This window comes from Pocillopora verrucosa, chromosome 9 (assembly GCF_036669915.1).
Source record: "Pocillopora verrucosa isolate sample1 chromosome 9, ASM3666991v2, whole genome shotgun sequence".
NCBI lineage: Eukaryota > Metazoa > Cnidaria > Anthozoa > Scleractinia > Pocilloporidae > Pocillopora > Pocillopora verrucosa.
The window spans coordinates 1,791,438-1,816,153 of NC_089320.1; the positions used below are offsets into that span (position 1 = coordinate 1,791,438).

The 24,716-nt window shown below is 39.6% G+C and overlaps 2 protein-coding genes and 1 pseudogene across 4 annotated transcripts; all 3 read right to left on the reverse strand.

The window, feature by feature from the left end:
* Nucleotides 1-5,987: 5,987 nt before the first annotated feature.
* Nucleotides 5,988-8,495, reverse strand: LOC131791382 (tetratricopeptide repeat protein 28-like). The gene has a single exon (XM_059108713.2). It carries the CDS (start codon nt 8,493-8,495, stop codon nt 5,988-5,990), a length of 2,508 nt encoding a protein of 835 aa, XP_058964696.2.
* A 4,872-nt stretch (nt 8,496-13,367) lies between these two features.
* Nucleotides 13,368-17,194, reverse strand: LOC131791381 (tetratricopeptide repeat protein 28-like; annotated as a pseudogene).
* A 1,157-nt stretch (nt 17,195-18,351) lies between these two features.
* Nucleotides 18,352-23,566, reverse strand: LOC131791448 (tetratricopeptide repeat protein 28-like). 3 transcript variants are annotated; one of them, XM_059108798.2, is made up of 4 exons: nt 23,468-23,566; nt 22,591-22,694; nt 21,578-21,770; nt 18,352-21,323 (listed from the first exon to the last, which is right to left on the reverse strand). In XM_059108798.2, the coding sequence occupies exons 3-4, from the start codon at nt 21,752-21,754 to the stop codon at nt 18,750-18,752; spliced, it is 2,751 nt and encodes a 916-aa protein (XP_058964781.2). In that variant the 5' UTR covers nt 21,755-21,770; nt 22,591-22,694; nt 23,468-23,566; the 3' UTR covers nt 18,352-18,749. The 3 variants fall into 3 exon arrangements, with proteins under 3 accessions (XP_058964781.2, XP_066028899.1, XP_058964782.2); XM_066172802.1 differs by having other exon boundaries at nt 23,476-23,540; XM_059108799.2 differs by lacking the exon at nt 22,591-22,694 and having other exon boundaries at nt 23,468-23,557.
* Nucleotides 23,567-24,716: the final 1,150 nt, after the last annotated feature.

Below are 24,716 nucleotides of genomic sequence, written 5' to 3' on the forward strand. Positions count from 1 at the left end.
GACCAACGTCAACATGTCTCATAGCAAGCAGATAGTAGATAGTTGCTTCTATCTCTGTATCACCAGATTCCTTGGTAACTGAGAGTATTTCCTCTAAACATTTAGTATTTCGGTCATGTTGGTTACGACCAAAAGCCAAACATACACAGAGTATTTGAAGACATGACTCTTCTGTCTTTTTGCTGCCAGTTTTCCTACTTTTAGCAAGAGCAAGTTCAGCATATATCCTTGACTCATCATACTCAAGCAAATGTAAGTTGATGACAGCGATGGAAAGAAATGCTGATATAGTGCTGTAATCCAATTCCTTTCGTGTTTTATCATTCATTAAGGCTCTTGATGAATTAAATTCCTGTTCGATGAATTCCAATAGTGTCACCAACTCTTTGTAAAATTTTAAAGCTGCCCGTCGACGCTTGGTGTTTTCCAGGAAACGTGCCACTGACGTTGTAATTTTCACAGCTCGTGAGGCATCCACTTTGTTCATATTTAACGCCGTTCTCTAAGTGAGTAAAGTAAAGCCTTCATGAGAAACTCCATACAGTTAAAACTGTATTAAGCGGTCATCCACGTGACCGTCTAATACAGGTCGACTGCTGAATACAGTTTCCACAGATTAGCGGTTTTATAAAAAGCGTAAATAACGCCACTTTATGCCATAATTGACCAAATAATGTACAGAATCTTGCTCGAAAATACTACATACCTTGATTCTTGGTGAGAGAAATGGATCAAAAGTTTCTTAAAAGATTATTATTAGTTTTGTTTGAGTGGTCCCACGTTCAGTGACCGTTCAATACAGGTAGAGAACAATATAAACAGGCCGAGGGGGCTCAGTAAAGGGTGACTGCGACCGCTTAATAGGGTGACCGCTAGATATGGTGCCGCCTAATGCAGGTTTGACTTTGTTCACAATTGAAAAATGTGAACAGTTCAATTCTTATAATTCAATTATTGCCTCCACCCAACTGCCTGGTAGGTAGGTTGAGGCACAATGTCACTTCCGCTTGCCTGAATAACGCACGTTTGATAATCATGTATCTCTACCAGTATGCATATCACCATCAGGTGCATTTTAACAACGCTTAAATCGCTGCACACGAGTGCATAAATATTACTATTGAAGGCTTTCATGTTTGCGAAACACTCCTACCACCCCTGAGTCACGAGCATAAAGAAAACGAACACCAACTAAGTAAGCTCTTAATTATAAAACAAATTCACCTTGGCAGCACCTTAGGAAATGTATAGAGAACAGTTTGGACAATACAGTGTATACTGATGCTAAGCTGTAGATGATTAACGCCCTTGTAGGTTTTCTTTTTTTATCTTACATTGACATTGGAAATACACACTGTCAAGAACAATTGAGTTTTCAAAACGACATTAAGGTAAATACCTTGGAAAACGAAAGAAATTTAGAAACCGTCAGCAGCTGTCAATTTGCCGTAAATATTCATTTACCTCTTTGGGTTTGTGCTCGTTTCAAAAGTGTTTCCATCTGTAAACAAGGTTTCGTAGGTTATCTTTTTTCTCGATTTTTTCTTCTTAAAAAATAAATGTACGTATGAACTGAATTACGGGCTACAAGGAAATCTTGCTCGAGGCTCAGATCATAGATAACGTAAGAGTTCTGCCTCAGCTTGCTTTGACTAGTGCATGCTTGGAGTCATCTTGATTTTCACCTTGAAAGCATAAACTTTCAATCAAAAATAGTTATGCACAAACCTCTGAACTCAAACAACTTTAGAACCTTCCTTTGCTATTCATGTCATTTTGGTCAATTATTCCATCATCCTGTGCTAAAAAGTAGTAAAAGCTAGAACAATCGTCTCAGAGGTGTTGTCGCTCTCTGCGATCCTAAATGAAGATACATGCTACTTTACTGCTTAATATGTTACTCCGCTGGATAAAGACATTATGTTTCACAAATCTTAAACGAAAAGTGTAGTACAAATGAGTCATGATATGAGTTAGGAAATGTGGAATCATAGAAAAAGGATCCAAAAAACGGGCTTTGGAAAGCGAATAGGGCTTAAGGAAGTAATTTCTTGTTCGAAAGTAGAAATTAGAAAAAGGAATTTTCTGGTGGAAAAAAAGAACATGAAAAAGTCTCTGAATTGGCTCTTCACAACACAAAGACACTTGTGCTAAGAAAGAGAGCAGTAAAATACGTATAGTGAATATCATTGATAGAGTGAGCAGGCATACGATGTTTATAGAAATTTTGTTGCGCTTTTTATCAGACTAAAGCAATTAAATGGAATGATCCTTTATTTCATACGAAAAAGAAATTTTATTTGTCAGGAAAGGCTCGAGAGAACGTGTGGCTATTTACGTCTTTGTTTGTTCGCGTGATGTGCTCATTCTCGGCAAATGATATTTCCTGCTCTCTGTCATCATGTCAAAAAGGCGACGCGTCTGTTGATATTGAAACTAAAGCGGAACATAAACAAGTTATGATATTTGAAAAAATCGAATGCCAATGTCATTTCCATTAGAAAACCAAACGTTTGTAAAGACCCATTGTCTTACTCTCCCGTAAAGTTATAAGTGGAAAAAAGCATAAATAGTACGGATTATGACGGTTATTTTCTTAGCTTAGCACTGAGGATAAACGAGCAAGGAAGTACTCTTTGCGGAAAAAAGTAGGCGCTATCAGAGCACGCCAACCAACTGAGGCTCTACCGCGATTTCTACAGATCGATAAGTTTAACCGCATTGAAAATACTTAAAGTTCCTGGAAAGAAAGGACAGTCGATAGGATTTCGAAGCGGTTTAACTGTTTCTTGGTTTACTTTTAATAAAAGTAAAGGACAATGTGTCTATCGAGGTTATCAATAACGTTAAGATTATCGCAATATTAATATACAGCAACTGTGTGAATTCGCTTAAAAAGCTATGGCTCTTTAATTTAGTAGCCAAAATTTGGAAATTCATCAAATTATTGTTTATATGGAAAAAAAAAAGAATTCCTTGCCGTAGTTCAGAAAAACTACTTTAAAAGCTTTATCAGAAGTTTGAGCTTAACAAACACTTTCAACTCGCTTTATCACATAATAATCTTATCATATCCAAAAAAGTTCTTTAACAATCCTCTAGAACCTTAAAAAAGTTACTAATAACTGACAAAAAAAATTGCTTAAGAAAGATGAAGGTTTAGATATATGAAAATTCACATATTTGCACTGCGGTGGAAAGATGAAATTAGAAGATCCTCGCAGCTAAGAACACTACTGAAACTAGTAGTTGTAAGTAGGACCTGAAAAAAAAATTTCAGGCCCGTACGGGATTTGAACCCATGACCTCTGCGATACCGGTGCAGCGCTCTATCAATTGGGCTAACAAGCCAACTAGGAGCTGGTCAATGAATTGGGTACAAATAAACATTCGAGTGAATGCCGTACGGGCCTGAATTTTTTTTTTTAAGGTCCTACTTACAACTACTAGTTTCAGTAGTGTTCTTAGCTGCGAGGATCTTCTAAATTCATCTTTCCACCGCAGTGCAAATATGTGAATTTTCATATATCTAAATCTTCATTCACTCGGATGTTTATTTGTACCCAATTCATTGACCAGCTCCTAGTTGGCTTGTTAGTTCAATTGGTAGAGCGCTGCACCGGTATCGCAGAGGTTATGGGTTCAAATCCCGTACGGGCCTGAAATTTTTTTTCAGGTCCTACTTACAACTACTAGTTTCAGTAGTGTTCTTAGCTGCGAGGATCTTCTAATTTCAAGATGAAGGTATTTATAATTTTAGAAAAGTGATACAATTCTCCCTTCTGTGTTCTCGTCTTGCTGCACCTCATTTGAAACAAAGTTTTTATAGGTCCAGATTGATGTTATCTCCAATCAAAACCAATGGGGCCCATTCCCTCACCGCGTACCTGGTCGTCTCAGATTCTCTCATCCACTTCATGGTCTGGTCAAGAGCTTCAATGGCACTCATTTTATCACACTTCAGATGCCCGTAGAAACGAAACATGAACTCTTTCGTGGCTTTGTCATCGACGGCCCACAGAGAAACCAGCACTGAACGAGCTCCTGAAGCAATGAAGGCTCGAGCGATCCCCCCAACTCCCTCGGCTTTCATAATCTTTCCTTTAGCACTGTGAAAAATTTTTATTTACCCTTTCCGGTTTTTGCTCGTTTCAAAAGAGTTTCCATCTAAAATCAAAATGTCGTAGGTTATCTTTTTTCTCTATTTTTTCTTTCACAAATAAATGTACCTATGGACTTAATTACGGGCTATAAGGAAATCTTGCCCGAAGCTCAGATCATGAACAACGTAACAGTTCCGTCTCAGCTTGCTTTAACTAGTGCATGCACGGAGTCATCTTGATTTTCAACTTGAAAGCATGAACTTTCAATCAAAAATAGTTATGCAAAAACCTCTGAACTCAAGCAACTTTAGAACTTTCCTTTGCTTTTCATGTCCTTTTCGTCAAGTGCTCTATCATCCTGCGCTAAAACTGAGTAAGAACGATCGTCTTAGAGGCGTCGTCGATCTCTGCGATCCTAAATGAAGATGTATGCTACTTTCCTTCTTAATATGTTTCTCCGCTGGGCAAAGACATTATGTTTCACAAATTTTTAAACAAAAAGTGAAGTACAAATGAGTCGTTATATGAGTTACGAAATGTGAGATCAAGGAAAGAGGATCGAAAAAAACAGGCTTTGGAAAGCGAATAGGTCTTAAACAAATCATTTCTTGTTCGAAAGCAGAAATTAGGAAATGAAATATTCTGGTGGAAAAATAGAACATGAAAAAGGCCTTAAGAATAGCAAATGCAGAATGAAGAGAATAGTTTATAAGAGAGAATAGGTTAAGTCTTCGTTCCTTGGTGACAGTTCTGCAAGATAGATCTCTGAATTGCCTCTCCACAACACAAAGACACGTTAACTAAGAATGAGACCAGTGGAATACGCACGGCGGATATCGTTGATAGAGTGAGCGGACATACGATGTTTATACAAATTTCGCTGCGCTTTTTATCAGACTAAAGCAATCAATTGGAATGATCATTTATTCCAAACGAAAAAGAAATTTCTACGTCAGGAAAGGCTCGATAGGACATGTGGCTATTTACGTCTTTGTTTGTTCGCATGATGTGCTCATTCTCCGTAAATGATAGTCCCTGCTGTCTGTCATCATGTCAAAAAAGGCGACGTGCCTGTTGATATTAAAACTGATGCGGAACATAAACAAGTTATGATGTTTGAAAACATCGAATGGCAATGCCATTTCCATTAGAAAACCAAACGTTTGTAAAAACCCCTTGTCTTATTCTCCTGTAAAGTCTCATGTGGAAAAAGGCTTTAATAATGCGGAATAGGGCAGTTATTTCTTAGTTAGCTGAGGGGACAAACGAGCAAAGAAATACTCTTTGCGGAAAAAAGCAGCCGCAATCTTAGATCAATCAGAGCCAACCAACTGAAGCTCTACCACGATTTCTACAGATAGATAAGTTGAAGTACATTGAAAACACTTAAAGTTCCTGAGAAAGAAAAGACAGTCAATACGATTTCGAAGCAGTTTACATTTTTCTTCGTTTTCTGTTAAATAAAAGGAAAGGAAAATGTGTCTATTGAGGTAATCAATAACCTTAAGTTTATCGCAATATTATGGCGACTATGTGAATTTGCTTAAAAAGCCATGACTCTAATTTTGTAGCAAAAATTTAGAAACTTCATCAAACTATTGTTTATATGAAAAACAAAATTCCTCGCCGTAGTTCTGAAAAACTACTTAAAAAGCTATATCATAGGTTTTAGCTTGACAAATAATTTCAACTCGCTTTACGACAAAATAATCCTATTATATCCAAAACAGTTCTTTAACAATTCTATAGAACTTTGTAAAAAAGGTACCAATAACTGAAAAAAAAACTGCTTAAGAAAGGTGAAGGTATTTATAATGTTAGCAAAGTGATACAGTTCTTCCTTCAGTGTACTTGTCTTACTGCACCTCACTTATAACAAAGGGTTTATAAGTCCAGATTGACGTCATCTCCAATCAGAACGAATGGGGCCCATTCCCTCACCGTGTACCTTGTCGTCTCAGATTCTCTCATCCACTTCATGGTCTGATGAAGAGCTTCACTGGCACTCATTTTGTCACACTTGAGATGTCCGTAGAAACGAATCATGAACTTCTTTGTGGCTTTGTCATCCACGGCCCACAGAGAAACCAGCACTGAACGAGCTCCTGAAGCAATGAAGGCTCGAGCGATCCCCACAACTCCCTCGGCTTTCATAATCTTTCCTTTAGCACTGTGACAACAGCTTAGTACAACAAGCTTCGCTCGGATCCGAACCTTGCTAACGTCCGCCATGGTCAGCATGTAGTCCTCCTTCGTTGGGTTTTGAGGGGAGGATGGGTTAGGTGCACAAGCAATCTCTCCTCTTTCCGCGGCACCATGGGCGGCGATGTGTACCAGACACACATCCGTTATTCGTCGCAGCACTTCTTCTTTCGTGGCTTGCATACCCAACAAAGGCTCCACCTCCAGAAGATCAGCAATTTCGTTAGCTTCCTGCCTAGCTGCTTTCAATTGCGGAAGTGCTGTGACATGACTCACTTGTGGATCGCCAACGATCAGCGCTCCATTCCGGCTGTGATAATTCTCTGGGGAGTCAAGAATCAACTTAAGTGTTGACAACGAAGGAATGATGCGAATACTGCACGACTCAGACAGGTACTTTCCAGAATCGTCCTGCAGTGCGCCAAAAGGAATCATGACCATAGATCCCTCGGGAACAAGTACAAGCTCTCGGCCCTGAATACGGTCAGCAAACGGAGCGATGAGTGATCTGTACAGTTGATTGGGTAAGTTTTCAACCTCGCGTACCTCGTCGTCTGTCTCTTCAAGGAGACGTTTCTCACTGACACTGTCGTGTTGGGTATCATCATCAGCAGACTGAATGTCATACAAGGCTGACAATGTACGGTCCTCGCAGTTGACGTTTCGGTTACAAAAAAGTGACCCGAAATTAGCTTCAAGGAGACAATCAACTTCTGCTTTTTCTTGAGACATTACCTCCAAGTTCGGGCCTTGTTCATTTGTCATTATCCACAAGATGCTCTTATCGACCGCAGAGCCAAAGAAAACTAAGATTTGACTCTTAGCCAAACTACCCATAAGGCTATATAGGTCAGTTTCACTCAATTTGGCCTTTTCTTGAATGCCGTATTCCTTTGCCAAAAGTTCTGTCAATACACGGGCACGGCCTCGCTCTGCTGTACACAAAGCCTCGGCAAACTTACCAAGAACAAACAGCAAAAAGCAACGATACGTGTACATCCAGATGTTGACATCTAAGTCTCCATCAGAAAGTTTGGACTCGTCATTCAAAGGGTCAAGACTGTTCTCATAACCTTTGATGCTCTCAGCCAGGATGTCGTATGCTTGTTCAAAGTGCCCGTGTTTACTAATATAGCAACCAAGAACCATGAGAGAAGTATGGTTCTTTTCGTTCCAACTTCCTGTTAGTACTTTGTTTACATACTCACTAGCTTTTTCTGGTTGACCAAGGAGAAGGTGAAGGCGACAGAGTTCCACGTAAATATCGTATTGAAAGGTCTGGCCTACTGAATGGTCCTCTCCACAGATGTCAAGACCTTTGTGTAAACACTTCATGGCTTCGTCAAATTGGTGAAGTTCAAGAAGAACAGTGCCAAGCCTCATATAACCCGATAATCTTGCATAAGGCAATTTTGTACAGAGCTGAATCTTTTTCTCGTAAAACTCCTTTGCTTCTTCGAGCCTACCATAAACCCTAGAAAAGTCCCCTAAAGCTTGAAGCGCAAAGGCTTTCCTTTCATAATCTCCAATTTCCTCGGATATTCGAAGAGCTTCCTCAAGTTTCCGAAACGCTTTCTTTTTCTGGCCTGGCGAAAGCACATTAAGTGCAAGTGCGATTAAGCATTTAACCTCTATCCACCTGCAACCACCTTTTCGACTCGTTTGAATTGATTTCTCAAGAAACTCTACTGCCTCTTCCATCTGATTAACGTCAACATGTCTCATAGCAAGCAGATAGTAGGTAGTTGCTTCTGTCTCTGTATCGCCAGATTCCTTGGTAACTGCGAGTATTTCCTCTAAACATTTAGTATTTCGGTCATATTGGTTACGATCAAAAGCCAAACATACACAGAGTATTCGAAGACATGACTCTTCTGTCTTTTTGCTGCCAGTTTTCCTACTTTTAGCAAGAGCAAGTTCAGCATATATCTTTGACTCATCATACTTAAGCAAATGTAAGTTGATGACAGCGATGGAAAGAAATGCTGATATAGTGCTGTGATCCAATTCCTTTCGTGTTTTATCATTCATTAAGGCTCTTGATGAATTGAATTCCTGTTCGATGAATTCCAATAATGTCACCAACTCTTTGTAAAATTTTAAAGCTGCGCGTCGACGCTTGGTGTTTTCCAGGAAACGTGCCACTGACGTTGTAATTTTCACAGCTCGCGAGGCATCCACTTTCTTCATATTTAACGTCGTTCTCTAAGTGAGTAAAGTAAAACCTTCATGAGAAACTCCATACAGTCGAAACTGTATTAAGCGGTCGACTGCTGAATACAGTTTCCACCGATTAGCGGTTTTTTTTATAAAAAGCTTAAATAACGCAACTTTATGCCATAATTGACCAAATAATGTACAGAATCTTGCTCGAAAATACTACATACCTTGATTCTTGGTGAGAGAAATGGATCAAAAGTTTCTTAACAGGTTATTATTAGTTTTGTTTGAGTGGTCCCACTTTCAGTGACCGTTCAATACAGGTAGAGAACAATATAAACAGGCCGTAGGGGCTCAGTAAAGGGTGACTGCGACCGCTTAATAGGGTGACCGCTAGATATGGTGCCGCTTAATGCAGGTTTGACTTTGTTCACAATTGAAAAATGTGAACAGTTCAATTCTTATAATTCAATTATTGCCTCCACCCAACTGCCTGGCCTGAATAACGCACGTTTGATAATCATGTATTTCTACCAGTATGCATATCATCATCAGATGCATTTTAACAACGCTTAAATTGCTGCACACGAGTGCATAAATATTACTATTGAAGGCTTTCATGTTTGCGAAACACTCCTACCACCCCTAAGTCACGAGCATAAAGAAAACAAAGACCAACTAAGTAAGCTCTTAATTATAAAACAAATTCACCTTGGCAGCACCTTAGGAAATGTATAGAGAACAGTCTGGACAATATGTATAATGATGCTAAGCTGTAGATGATTAACGCCCTTACACGATTTCCTTTTTTATCTTACATTGACATTGGAAATACACACTGTCAAGAACAATTGAGTTTTCAAAACGACATTGAGGTAAATACCTTGGAAAACGAAAGAAATTTAGAAACCGTCAGCAGCTGTCAATTTTCCATAAATCTTCATTTACCTTTTTGAGTTTGTGCTCGTTTCAAAAGTGTTTCCATCTGTAAACAAGGTTTCGTAGGTCATCTTTTTTCTCGATTTTTTCTTTTTAAAAAATAAATGTACGTATGAACTGAATTACGGGCTACAAGGAAATCTTGCTCGAGGCTCAGATCATAAAATAACGTAACAGTTCCGCCTCAGCTTGCTTTGACTAGTGCATGCACGGAGTCATCTTGATTTTCACCTTGAAAACATAAACTTTCAATCAAAAATAGTTATGCACAAATCTCTGAACTCAAGCAACTTTAGAACCTTCCTTTGCTATTCATGTCATTTTGGTCAATTATTCCATCATCCTGTGCTAAAAAGTAGTAAAAGCTAGAACAATCGTCTCAGAGGTGTTGTCGCTCTCTGCGATCCTAAATGAAGATACATGCTACTTTACTGCTTAATATGTTACTCCGCTGGATAAAGACATTATGTTTCACAAATCTTAAACGAAAAGTGTAGTACAAATGAGTCATGATATGAGTTAGGAAATGTGGAATCATAGAAAAAGGATCCAAAAAACGGGCTTTGGAAAGCGAATAGGGCTTAAGGAAGTAATTTCTTGTTCGAAAGTAGAAATTAGAAAAAGGAATTTTCTGGTGGAAAAAAAGCACATGAAAAAGTCTCTGAATTGGCTCTTCACAACACAAAGACACTTGTGCTAAGAAAGAGAGCAGTAAAATACGTATAGTGAATATCATTGATAGAGTGAGCAGGCATACGATGTTTATAGAAATTTTGTTGCGCTTTTTATCAGACTAAAGCAATTAAATGGAATGATCCTTTATTTCATACGAAAAAGAAATTTTATTTGTCAGGAAAGGCTCGAGAGAACGTGTGGCTATTTACGTCTTTGTTTGTTCGCATGATGTGCTCATTCTCGGCAAATGATAGCTCCTGCTGTCTGTCATCATGTCAAAAAAGGCGACGCGTCTGTTGATATTGAAACTAAAGCGGAACATAAACAAGTTATGATATTTGAAAAAATCGAATGCCAATGTCATTTCCATTAGAAAACCAAACGTTTGTAAAGACCCATTGTCTTACTCTCCCGTAAAGTTATAAGTGGAAAAAGCATAAATAGTACGGATTATGACGGTTATTTTCTTAGCTTAGCACTGAGGATAAACGAGCAACGAAGTACTCTTTGCGGAAAAAAGTAGGCGCTATCAGAGCACGCCAACCAACTGAAGCTCTACCGCGATTTCTACAGATCGATAAGTTTAACCGCATTGAAAATACTTAAAGTTCCTGGAAAGAAAGGACAGTCGATACGATTTCTAAGCGGTTTAAATGTTTCTTGGTTTACTTTTAATAAAAGTAAAGGACTGTGTCTATCGAGGTTATCAATAACGTTAAGATTATCGCAATATTAATATACAGCAACTGTGTGAATTCGCTTAAAAAGCTATGGCTCTTTAATTTTGTAGCCAAAGTTTGGAAATTCATCAAACTATTGTTTATATGGAAAAAAAAAAGAATTCCTTGCCGTAGTTCCGAAAAACTACTTTAAAAGCTTTATCAGACCTTTGAGCTTAACAAACACTTTCAACTCGCTTTACTACAAAATAATCTTATCATAGCCAGAAAAGTTCTTTAACAATCCTCTAGAACCTTAAAAAAGTTACTAATAAATCACAAAAAAATTGCTTAAGAAAGATGAAGGTATTTATAATTTTAGAAAAGTGATACAATTCTCCCTTCTGTGTTCTCGTCTTGCTGCACCTCATTTGAAACAAAGTTTTTATAGGTCCAGATTGATGTTATCTCCAATCAAAACCAATGGGGCCCATTCCCTCACCGTGTACCTGGTCGTCTCAGATTCTCTCATCCACTTCATGGTCTGGTCAAGAGCTTCAATGGCACTCATTTTATCACACTTCAGATGCCCGTAGAAACGAACCATGAACTCTTTCGTGGCTTTGTCATCGACGGCCCACAGAGAAACCAGCACTGAACGAGCTCCTGAAGCAATGAAGGCTCGAGCGATCCCCACAACTCCCTCGGCTTTCATAATCTTTCCTTTCACACTGTGACAAATTTTTATTTACCCTTTCCGGTTTTTGCTCGTTTCAAAAGAGTTTCCATCTAAAATCAAAATGTCGTAGGTTATCTTTTTTCTCTATTTTTTCCTTCACAAATAAATGTACGTATGGACTTAATTACGGGCTATAAGGAAATCTTGCCCGAAGCTCAGATCATGACTGACAGCGTAACAATTCCGTCTCGGCTTGCTTTGACTAGTGCGTGCACGGAGTCATCTTGATTTTCACCTTGAAAGCATGAACTTTCAATCAAAAATAGTTATGCACAAACTCTGAACTCAAGCAACTTTCGAACCCCCCTTTGCTTTTCATGTCCTTTTCGTCAAGTGTTCTATCATCCTGCGCTAAAACTGAGTAAGAACAATCGTCTTAGAGGTGTTGTCGTCGATCTCTGCGATCCTAAATGAAGATGTATGTTACCTTCCTTCTTAATATGTTTTTCCGCTGGGCAAAGACATTGTGTTTTACAAATTTTTAAACAAAAAGTGAAGTACCAATGAGTCGTTATATGAATTAGGAAATGTGAGATCAAGGAAAGAGGATCGAAAAAAACAGGCTTTGGAAAGCGAACAGGACTTAAGAAAATAAATTCTTGTTCGAAAGCAGAAATTAGTAAATGAAATATTCTGGTGGAAAAATAGAACATGAAAAAGTCCTTAAGAATGGCAAATGCAGAATGAAGAGAATTTAGTTAGTGAAGAGAGTTTAGAAGAGAGAGTAGGTTAAGTCTTCGTTCCTTGGTGACAGTTCTGCAAGATAGATCTCTGAATTGCCTCTCCACAACACAAAGACACGTGTACTAAGAACGAGAGCATTGGAATACGTACGGCGGATATCGTTGATAGAGTGAGCAGACAAACGATGTTTATACAAATTTCGCTGCGCTTTTTATCAGACTAAAGCAATCAATTGGAATGATCATTTATTTCAAACGAAAAAGAAATTTTCTTCGTCAGGAAATGCTCGAGAGGACATGTGGTTATTTACGTCTTTGTTTGTTCTCATGATGTGCTAATTCTCCGTAAATGATAGTTCCTGCATTCTGTCATCATGTCAAAAAAGGCGACGTGCCTGTTGATATTAAAACTGTTGCGGAACATAAACAAGTTATGATGTTTGAGAAAATCGAATGGCAATGCCATTTCCATTAGAAAACCAAACGTTTGTAAAGGCCCCTTGTCTCACTCTCCTGTAAAGTCTCATGTGGAAAAAGGCTTAAATAATGCGGAATAGGGCAGTTATTTCTTAGTTAGCTGAGGGGACGAACGAGCAAAGAAACACTCTTCGCGGAAAAAAGTAGCCGCAATCTTAGATCAATCAGAGCCAACCAACTGAAGCTCTACCGCGATTTCTACAGATCGATAAGCTGAAGTACATTGAAAACACTTAAAGTTCCTCAGAAGAAAGGACAGTCAATACGATTTCTAAGTGGTTTACATTTTTCTTCGTTTTCTGTTAAGTAAAAGGAAAGGACAATGTGTGTATTGAGGTTATCAATAACCTTAAGTTTATCGCAATATTATGGCGACTATGTGAATTTGCTTAAAAAGCCATGACTCTAATTTTGTAGCAAAAATTTGGAAACTTCATCAAACTATTGTTTATATGAAAAACAAAATTCCTCGCCGTAGTTCCGAAAACCTACTTAAAAAGCTGTATCAGAGGTTTTAGTTGGACGAATAATTTCAACTCGCTTTACGACAAAATAATCCTATTATATCCAAAACAGTTCTTTAACAATTCTATAGAACTTTGTAAAAAAAGCTACCAATAACTGAAAAAAAATTGCTTAAGAAAGGTGAAGGTATTTATGATGTTAGCAAAGTGATACAGTTCTCCCTTCAGTGTTCTTGTTTTACTGCACCTCACTTATAACAAAGGGTTTATAAGTCCAGATTGACGTCATCTCCAATCAGAACGAATGGGGCCCATTCCCTCACCGTGTACCTGGTCGTCTCAGATTCTCTCATCCACTTCATGGTCTGGTCAAGAGCTTCACTGGAACTCATTTTGTCACACTTCAGATGTCCGTAAAAACGAATCATGAACTCCTTTGTGGCTTTGTCATCCACGGCCCACAGAGAAACCAGCACTGAACGAGCTCCTGAAGCAATGAAGGCTCGAGCGATCCCCACAACTCCCTCGGCTTTCATAATCTTTCCTTTAGCACTGTGACAACAGCTTAGTACAACAAGCTTCGCTCGGATCCGAACCTTGCTAACGTCCGCCATGGTTAGCATGTAGTCCTCCTTCGTTGGGTTTTGAGGGGAGGATGGGTTAGGTGCACAAGCAATCTCTCCTCTTTCCGCGTCACCATGGGCGGCGATGTGTACCAGACACACATCCGTTATTCGTCGCAGCACTTCTTCTTTCGTGGCTTGCATACCCAACAAAGGCTCCACCTCCAGAAGATCAGCAATTTCTTTAGCTTCCTGCCTAGCTGCTTTCAATTGCGGAAGTGCTGTGACATGACTCACTTGTGGATCGCCAACGATCAGCGCTCCATTCCGGCTGTGATAATTCTCTGGGGAGTCAAGAATCAACTTAAGTGTTGACAACGAAGGAATGATGCGAATACTGCACGACTCAGACAGGTACTTTCCAGAATCGTCCTGTAGTGCGGCAAAAGGAACCATGACCATAGATCCCTCGGGAACAAGTACAAGCTCTCGGCCCTGAATACGATCAGCAAATGGAGCGATGAGTGACTTGTACAGTTGATTGGGTAACTTTTCAACCTCGCGTACCTCGTCGTCTGTCTCTTCAAGGAGACGTTTCTCACTGCACTGTCGTGCTGGGTATCATCATTAGCAGACTGAATTTCATACAAGGCTGACAATGTACAGTCCTCGCAGTTGACGTTTCGACTGCAAGAAAGTGACCTGGAGTTGGCTTGAAGGAGTGTATCAACTCTGGCTTTTTCTTGGGAAATCGCCTCCAATTTCGGACCAAGTTCATTTTTCATTATCCAGAAGATGCTGTCTTTGAGACCAGAGCCAAAATAAACTATAACATGTCTCTCCGCCAGACCAACCATAAGGCTATTGAGTTCCGTTTCACTAAACTTGGCCTTTTCGTGGATCCTGTATTTCTTTGCCAACAGTTCTGTCAATACACGGACACGACCCTGCTCTGCTGTACATAGAGCCTCGGCAAACTTACCAAGAACAAGTAGCAGAGAGCAGCGATGCTGGTAAATCATGATGTTGACTTCTATGTCCCCTACAGTAAGTTTGGATTTGTCATTTAAAGACTCAAAATAGTTTTCATAACTTTTGATGCTTTCAGCCAGAATGTCGCATGCCTCTTCAAAGTGTCCGTGTGCGGTAATGTAGGCACCTAGGTAACTAAGAGATACATGCTTGCTTTTGTGCCAACTTCCTGTTAATATTTTGTTTACATACTCAGTAGCTTTTTCCGGCTGACCAAGAAGTAGATGTAGGTGACAGAGTACGGCGAAGATTTCGTTCCTGCAGAGTAAGGTCTGGTATACTGGTTTGTCCTCTTCCCAGATTTCAAGGGCTTTGTGTAAAAGCTTCATGGCTTCGTCAAATTGTTTAAGTTCAACAAGAACAGTACCGAGCCTAATATAAACCCATATTCCTATTTGAGGCAATTTTGCAATGAGTTGCAGTGAGTTCTCGTAAAACTTCCTTGCCTCTTCGTACCTACCATCAGCATAATGAGCGTTCCCTAAATCGAAAAGAGCACTAGCTTTCCACCTCTTGTCTCCAATTTCTTCGCTTATTTGAAGAGCTTCCTCAAGTTTTTGAAACGCTTTGTTTTTCTGGCCTGGCAAAAGCATCGTATGTCCTAGTGCGATTAGGCTTTTCATCTCTAACCAACTGCAACAACCTTTCTGACTCGTTTGAATTGATTTCTCTAGAAACTCTGCTGCCTCTTCCATTTGACCAACTTCAAAATGTCTCATAGCAAGTAAATAGCAGGCAGTTGCTTCTGACTCTGTATCGCCGGACTCCTTGATAACTGAGAGCATTTCCTTTAAACATACAGTGTCTCGGTCATGTTGGCTACAACCAAAAGCCAGACATAAACATATTATTCGATGACATAACTTTTCTGTCTCTTTGCTTCCAGTTTCTCTCCTTTTAGCAAGGGCAAGTTCAGCATATGTCTTTGACTCATTATACTCACCCAAATGTAAGTTGACTTGAGCGAGGGAAACAAATGCTGATATAGTCCACTCATCGAGTATCTTTCGTGTTTTATCATTCAGTGTGGGTTTTGATAAATTAAACTCCTGTTTGATGAATTCCAATAGTGTCACCAACTCTTTGTACAATTGTAAAGCTGCTCGTCGACGCTTGGTGTTTTCTAGGAAGCGTGCCACTGACGTTGTAATCTTCACAGCTCCCGAGACATCCACTCCGTTCATATTTAACGCCGTTCTCTGTGAGAGTTAAGTAAAGTCTTCGTAAGAAACTCCATACAGTCGAACCTGTATTACGCGGTCATCGACGTTACCGCTTAATACAGGTTGACTTCTAAATATAGTTTCCACAGATTAGGGGTATTATAAAAAGCATAAATAACGCCACTGTATGCTGTAATTGACTTCTCGCTCGAAAATAATACTCACTTTTGATTTTGGGAGAGAAAATGGATGAAAAATTATTTAAGACTTTTCTTAGTTTTGTTTGAGTGGTCCGTTGGGACTTATTAAAGGTAACTACGACTGCTTAATAGGAGTGGCCGCTTAATAGAGATGAAAATTACAATTATTAAGCGGAAACAAATTCGGGACTTTGACAAGTGACCGCTTAATACAAGGTAACTGCTAAATATGGTGCCATTAAATGCAAGTTTGACTTTCTTTAGCCATCTCTACAACGATTGAAAAAATGTGAACAATTCAATTCTTATAATTCAATTATTGCCTCCACACACCTGCCTTGCAGGTAGGTTGAGGCACAATTTCACTCCTGCATGCCATGCATCTCTACCAACATACATATCACCATAAGTTGCATTTTGACAACGCTTAAATCGCCTCACACAAGAGCACAAATATTACTATTGAAGGCTTTCATGTTTGCGAACCACTCCTTCCACCCCTAAAGTACGAGCATAAAGAAAACGAACACCAACTAAATAAGCTCTTGATTATAAAACTAATTCACCTTGAGAGCACCTTAGGAAATTTATGGAGAACAGTTTGGAGAATATCTATATTGATATTAGGCTGTAAATGGTTAACGCTCTCATATGTTTTCCGAAAATAAGCAGGCATTTCATTGCATCTCCCCTTGATTTTATATTGACATTGAAAATACGCACAGTCATAAACAATTAACTTTTCAGAATTGAAATTGAGGTAAATGCTTTGAAAATGAAAGAAATTTCGAAATCGCCAGCAGCTGTCAATTCGCCATTAATCTCCATTTACCTTTTTGGGTTTTTGCTCGTTTTAAAAGAGTTTCCATCTGAAAACAAAGTGTCGTAGGTTATCTTTTTTCTCTATGTTTTCTTTCAAATGTAAATGTACGTATGGACTGAATTACGGACTACAAGGAAATCTTGGCTAAAGCTCAGATCATAAACAACGTAACAGTTCCGCCTGAGCTTGCTTTGACTAGTGCATGCACGGAGTCATCTTGATTTTCACCTTGAAAGCATGAACTTTCCATCAAAAATAGTTATGCACAAACCTCTGAATTGAAGCAACTGTAGAGCCTTCCTTTGCTATTTTTGGCATCCTGCGCTAAAACGGAGTAAAAACCAGAACATTCGTCTTACAGGCGTTGTCGACCTTTGCAATCCTTAATAAAGACACATGCTACTTAACTGCTTATTATGTTACTACGTTGGGCAAAGACATTATGTTTCACAAATTTTTAACGAAAAGTGAAGTACGAATGAGTCATTATTTGAGTTAGGAAATGTGAGATCAAGGAAAGGGGATCGAAAAACAGGCTTTGGAGAGCGAATAGGACTAAAGGAAATCATTTCTTTTTCGAAAGAAGTAACTAGGAAATAAATTTTCTGGTGGAAAAATAGAACATGGAAAATTCCATAAAAATAGTAAATACAGAATGAAGAGAATAGCTTAGAAGAGAGAGTAGGCTAAATCTTTTTTCCTTGATGACAGTTCTGCAATATAGATCTCTGAATTGTCTCTCCACAACACAAAGACACGTGAATTAAGAATGAGAGCAGTGGAATACGTCACGGTGGATATCGTTGATAGAGTGAGTGGATATACGATGTTTATACAAATTTTGCGGCGCTTTTTATCAGACTAAAGCAATCAATTGGAATGACCATTTATTTCATCCGAAAAAGAAATTTTGTTTGTCAGCAAAGACTCGAGGGGACATGTGGTTATTTACGTCTTTGTTTTTTCGCATGATGTGCTCATTCTCCGCAAATGATAGTCCCTGCTGTCTGTCATCATGTCAAAAAGGCGATGAGTCTGTTGATATTGAAACTATAGCGGAACATAGACAAGTTATGATATTTGAAAAAATCGACTGCCAATCCCATTTCCATTAGATAACCAAACGTTTGTAAAGACCCCTTGTCTTACTCTCCCGTAAAGTCTCATGTGGAAAAAAGCATAAATAGTACGGATTATGGCAGTTATTTTCTTGGCTTAGCAATGAGGATAAACGAGCAAAGAAGTGCTCTTTGCGAAAAAAAGTAGGCGCAGTCTTAGATCAATCAGAGCGCGCCAACCAACTGAAGCTCTACCGCGATTTCTACAGATCGATAAGTTTAACCGCATTGAAAACGCTTAAAGTTCGTGGTAAGAAAGGACAGTCAATACGATTTCGAAGCGGTTTAAATTTTTCTTGGTTTACTTTTAATAAAAGTAAAGGACAATGTGTCTATTGAGGTTATCAATAACCTTAAGTTTATCGTAATATTAATATATGGCGACTGTGTGAATTTCCTTAAAAAGCCATGGCTCTTTAATTTTGCAGCCAAAATTTGGAAATTTCATCAAACTATTGTTTATATAGAAAAAAAGAATTCCTTGCCGTGGTTCCGAAAAACTACTTTAAAAGCTATACCAGAAGTTTGAGCTTAACAAATAATTGAACTCGCTTTACTACATAATAATCTTATAATATCCAAAACAGTTCTTTCATTGACAATCCTATAGAACCTTGAAGAAAAAATGTTTCTGAAAACTGACAAAAAAAACTGCTTAAGAAAGGTGAAGTCATATCTAATTTTAGAAAATTGATACACTTCTCCCTTCTGTGTTCTTATCTTGCTGCACCTCATTTGAAACATGGTTTTTATAAGTCCAGTTTGACGTCATCTCCAATCAGAACGAATGGAGCCCATTCCCTCACCGTGTACCTTGTCGTCTCAGATTCTCTCATCCACTTCATGGTCCGGTGAAGAGCTTCACTGGCACTCATTTTATCACACTTCACATGTCCGTAGAAACGAATCATGAACTCCTTTGTGGCTTTGTCATCCACGGCCCACAGGGAAACCAGCACTGAACGAGCTCCTGAAGCAATGAAGGCTCGAGCGATCCCCACAACTCCCTCGGCTTTCATGATCTTTCCTTTAGCACTGTGACAACAGCTGAGTACAACAAGCTTGGCCCGAATCCGAACCTTGGCGATGTCTCCCATAGTCAGCATGTAGTCCTCCTTCGTTGGGTTTTGAGGGAAGGGTGGGTTAGGTGCACAAGCAATCTCTCCTTTTTCCGCGTCACCATGGGCGGCGATGTGTACCAGACACACATCCGTTATTCGTCGCAGCACTTCTTCCTTCGTTGCTTGCTCACCCAACAAAGGCTCCACCTCCAGAAGATCAGCAATTTCTTTAGCTTCCTGCCTAGCTGCTTTCAATTGCGGAAGTGGTGTGATATGACTTACTTGTGGATCGCCAACGATCAGCGCTCCATTCCGGCTGTGATAATTCTCTGGGGAGTCAAGAATCAACTTAAGTGTTGACAACGAAGGAATGATGCGAATACTGCACGACTCAGACAGGTACTTTCCAGAATCGTCCTGAAGTGCGGTAAATGGAACCATGACCATAGATCCCTCGGGAACAAGTACAAGCTCTCGGCCCTGAATTCGATCAGCAAATGGAGCGATGAGTGACTTGTACAGTTGATTTGGTAAGTTTTCAGCCTCAAGGTCCTCGTCGTCTGTCTCCTCAAGGAGACGTTTCCCCCTGACTCCATCGTGCTGGGTATCATCAGCAGCATACTGAATGTCATACAAAGCTGACAATGAACGGTCCTCACAGTTAATGCTTCGGCCGTAAGAAAATAACTCGATATAAGTCTTCAGGGGAGAATCTTGATTGGCCCCTTTTGGATTCCTCATCTCCAATGTGGCATCATTCTTCATTATCCAGAACGTGATTCTTTTACCTCTTGGAGTGGCGATAAATACTAAAATTTGATTATCATTCAGACGCTTTAGAAGTATATTGAGGTCATTTTCACTTAGCTCTGCCTCTTCTCGAATGGCATATTTCTCTGCTAACAGTTCCGCCAATAGGCGGGCACGGCCTCTCTCTGCTGTACACAAAGCTTGGATGGGCTTACCCAGAGCCATAAGCAAGAGGCAATGATGCCTGTACAATTCAAAGTGTTGTTCCATGTCTCCGGCAGAAAGTTTGAACTCATCATTGAAAAGGCCACGCCCACTTTCATAGCATTTGATACTTTCAGAAATAATGTCACATGCCTGTTCCAATTTCCCATTTACACTGAAAAAGGAACCTAACTGAAAGAGGCTTACAGACCGATCCAAGTTATTTTTGGGCCAATCTTCCGTTAATATTTGCTTTACACATTCGTCAGCTTTATCGTGTTGGCCAAGCAGTAGGTGTATCTTACAGAATGTGATATAAATGTCGCCTTTAGAGAGTGTGGTCTGCTTTGCTAAATTGCCTTCTTCACAGAGTTCAAGGGCTTTCTCTATGCTCTTTATGGATTCCTCATATTGTTGAAGTTCAATGAGAAGTTCAGCGTTGTGATAGTAGGCCCATGTTCCTAAGTCTGGGACATGAAACTCCTTACTGACTCGAATCACTTTCTGGTAATATTCCTTTGCTTTATCGTATTGACCAATATCTTTATAAGCATGTCCCAATGCTATGAGCACTATAGATTTAATCATTCCCCCTTCAATCTCTTCGCTAACTCGAAGGGCTTCCTGCAGTCTCTCGAATGCCTCGTTTTGCTGGCCTGACGAAAGCACATTATTTGCCAGTAGGTTTAAACAATCAACTAGTCTCCCCTGGTGTCCATCGATCTGACGTATCTGTATTGATTTCTCAACAAACTCTACTGCCTGTTCTTTTTGACCTACGAAGGAATAACATAATCCTAGCTGGAAATAGACCTCTGCTTCTTTTACTGTGTCACCAGTTTCCTTGGTAATTGCAAGCATTTTCATGAGACATTCAATCTTTTGGTCATATCGCTCAATACTCATAAAACACTTCCAAAATATTCTGTAACACGCTCGAGCTATATCTTTTCTGGCATTTTCGTGATTTAAGACAATTGCAAAAGCAAGTTCAGCATTTATTTTTGACTCCAAGTGGTTACCAAGGCACGATTCGCTCTCAGCGAGGGCAAGATGTACTAGCATTATCATGTGATCTATTACCTTTCGTGGTTCTTCATTTCTCGGGCCCAACAAAGTCTTTCGTATTACTTCAGGTATTGCTTCTGATATTAAACTGAAGGACTTTTGGACCGATCTCAACAGGTTCAACCATTCTTTATAGAATTCTGGGGCTGCTTGGCTGCGATGGCTGTTTTCAGAGTAACACGCCACTGTTTTATCCGCAGCTTTGCAGACATCTACTTCGTCCTTTTTAAACGCTGCGCTCTGAGGAATAACGAGAAAGCCGTGATAAGGCGCTCTACAATTATTCAGTGTGTGATCACTACAGGCTAAAAAGTTGGGCGATGTTAATTTAGTTGAAATTTCGGAGTGATTCTAAATTGCAGTAGGAAAGCTAATGTTGGGTCGCACAGAGGAAGCATAAGGTCATAAATTCACTTAGAAATGCTTTGTCAGTGTGCTTCACGTATAAAATTATTCCAATGGAGTGTCAGTTTAACATTTATTTGATCCATTACCTTTCGTGGTGCATTTTTTTGGTGTAAGGATTCTTCGATGAACTCTAACAGCGTCGTCGACTCCTTGTAAAATTCTCTTGCCTCGTGATCATGGTGAGTGTTCGCAAAGTAAAGTCCCACGGATACACACATGTCTACGGCTTTCAAGACATCTTTCAAGATATGTTCTTTCTCCATGGTTAATACCCGAGCTCTGAGTAAGCAAAACAAGACCGTGTTAAGACGTCATACGATAATCCAGAGACTGATATGCCTCACTCGTCCTTAGTCGTCTCTCTAATCTTAAGCAACGTGGGAAGCGTGGGGAAGATGGGAAAGATTAAAATTCCCATCGTCCCCTTCGTCGCGGTAGAGCTAGTCTCTCGGGACCCCGTGGCCGTAGTCGATTGAAGACTAGTTGGTAGTTATACCCGGTGTGGCGCCAATATATTTTTTAGCACAAAAGTAGCCTGAGTATTAGGGTATTATGGTGAATGAAATAAAAAACTTTACCAAACTGACAAATGCTTTATGCTAAACTTTTCGCCAAAAATTCTCTTAACTTGATTACTTGCTGTGGGTTCACAAAGCAATTTGTTTTCTTCATTGTATTTATGCCCTTACATGCTACTCATTAGCAGGCGAGTAATCACCAAAGTTTGAAAAATTGCGAGATGCCAATTGCCTCTCCTTGAAAACGAGGTAAGCGCGAGGCCTTTAAACGAAACTTATTTTTATTCCATGCAAATAAAACCCATTTTAACAAGAAAAGCTTTACACAAAACATCATTTCCAAATTGGTGGATTTTTGAACTCGGGAATGCCCAGATGGAGATGGAGATTGCGATACAAAGGCGTAGAAAAATCTCCACCAAACGCTCAGATTACAGGGAGAAAGGGAGTTGAGTTAACTGGATTTCCATTCAAATAAAACTGTACAATTGCAGAAAATTTGATAAGGTTGATTTACCGTTGAAACATACGATTGCGTGTTTAATTATATTCACGAAACGAAAACCGCAAACAGTACTTACCGAGGGATTAGCGTTAGTCAGAGAGAGGGCACTTCGTGATTCGCAGGAAAATCTTCGCTTTCCGAACATGCCTCGGGCGGAAGGGTTTTTCTAGCCGACCATTGCTGCAGACAGGGTTTCAACAACCTCGTATTAGAATCGCATGTATCATAGATCAATCAACAAAATCGAGTCACGCTACAATTACACGGTTAACTTATGAGAAAAGAACAATAAATTTCTATTCTTCTGCTCCCTGTGCTAGGGTGAAACGTTTTGTGATGACAAGAATTTATCTTGAGAATTCTCAGCGATACATAAATCAAACCATCGATAACCAATTAACAAGAAGGAATACCACAAAAATTAAAACTCCTATGAGATTCATGAAGATCATCAGGTATTTTGAATATAGAAGCGACCTTCGCAGTTATGAAGACTACTTAGGCAGTAGTGAAAATAACGCCCGAAAAAGAAATTCAGGCCTGTACGGGATGACCTCTGCGATAACGATGCAGCGCTTTAACAACTGAGCTAACAAGCAAACCAGGAGCTGGTCATTAATGGCCAGTAGTGTTCATAACTGCGAAGATCGCTTTCATATTCATTTCTTTATTTGCACTTCACGCATATGATTTTCATATATTTACAGTCAGTTACGAGGTATTTTGTTACGGTTTCTCCTAAATCGATTTTATATTTACATGGAAAGTGCATCGCGATAAGAACAACCAGTTTTTGAAACGAATGATATAAGTATTCTGAAAAACGAAATCTTCGAAGCAGCACTGAAATCTTGCCCGAAGCTTGATTTACAGAAAGCACTTCCACAATCTGCTTTCACTCAGTAAGCTTGATTTTACCCTAAAACCTTTACCTTAAAAGCAAAAATACTCACACAAAAACCTTAAGATTGAAGCAAATTTTGAATCTTCCCTCGTTTTATGCCTTTCCTGAACTTGGCTCCTTCATCCAGCAACAAAACAGTGAAAATCGAAACATTTACATAGTTGCTCAATCCGCTGTGCAAAAATATTGTTTAACGATGGGGAAGGCGAGTGAATGAAAATGAAAAAGTGAAAGTGCTAAATGTAGAATCTGGGAAAAGGGTTCGGGAAAATGCCCTCGAAAAGCGAATTGAGCGTAAGGAAGGAAACTTCCTGTTGGAAAGCGAAAATAAAAAAAATGAAATTTGAAATGTAGAAAAATAGAACGATGAATATATGACAATTGCGGCAAAAAATGCAGACGGGAGTGGTACCGAGATAGAGGAGAATGATACGGATAGCAAATGACAATCTTAGAAAAATCAGGATACTTTTTCTAGGATATAAAAAGATCGACAAAGCCGTCCAACTTAAACTGATAGAAGACCTTGATTAAATAACAAACAAGGCTTAAGTAACTCGAAATATTGGGTTCTCATTATTGAAGGTTATACACTTGTGGTTTCATTCAAAAAAGACACCAGCGGAAAAAAAATCACTTGATGCTCTCTTATGGATACAAGCAGCCCTTCTTACGACCGCTTTCACAATGAAATTAACACCAGCACATTCTCAATCAGGGAGCTGTGGACAGGGCACTTACTTTTCAAGGTTAAGATTTAGAAGTTTCCTTTGGTTTTGAAATTCCACGCGATACCGGAGAAAAATATACCAATATATGAAACTAGTAACTAATTTGAATCAATTAACTTCACATCGAGCAGGTTGCAAGCATGATCGGTGAGACGCGAGGAGATGATATTCTTGGGACCTCTTCCCCAGCGATCGGTTCGTGCCTCGCCCTCGGGGCGAGGCTAGGGCAAGATACGCATTTCACCGAGACGAGCAGAGAAAAGTGCGAGGCGAGCTTATTAAGGGGGTAGACATGTGGGTGGAAAAGTTCTTCTTGCACTCTTACTCGCGTATGCGGCGCCCTTCGCACTTCCTTCGCTTCAGACCAACAGGAGAAAGTACGAAGTGAGTGCGAACCTCCCCTGCCCCGCCCTTGGCTCGATGTTCTCGTCCACTTTGCACTTCCCCTCCTCTGCGAACTAAAATCAGCGACAAAATTAGTCGACACGTAACATTCGTGCAGCCACATTTAGGGAGGTATTAAGAAATAAAAACTTGAATTCAAGTGCAGCTCACTCCTTCTTCCAC

What these genes read in the sequence shown, in the direction of transcription:
- LOC131791382 (XM_059108713.2), bottom strand. Translation starts at nt 8,495, where the DNA reads ATGAAGAAAGTGGATGCCTCGCGAGCTGTGAAAATTACAACGTCAGTG.
- LOC131791448 (XM_059108798.2), bottom strand. Translation starts at nt 21,754, where the DNA reads ATGGAGAAAGAACATATCTTGAAAGATGTCTTGAAAGCCGTAGACATG. An exon ending in AAAAAAATGCACCACGAAAG is followed by an intron (nt 21,324 to 21,577) that starts GTAATGGATCAA and finishes GTTATTCCTCAG; the next exon opens with AGCGCAGCGTTTAAAAAGGA.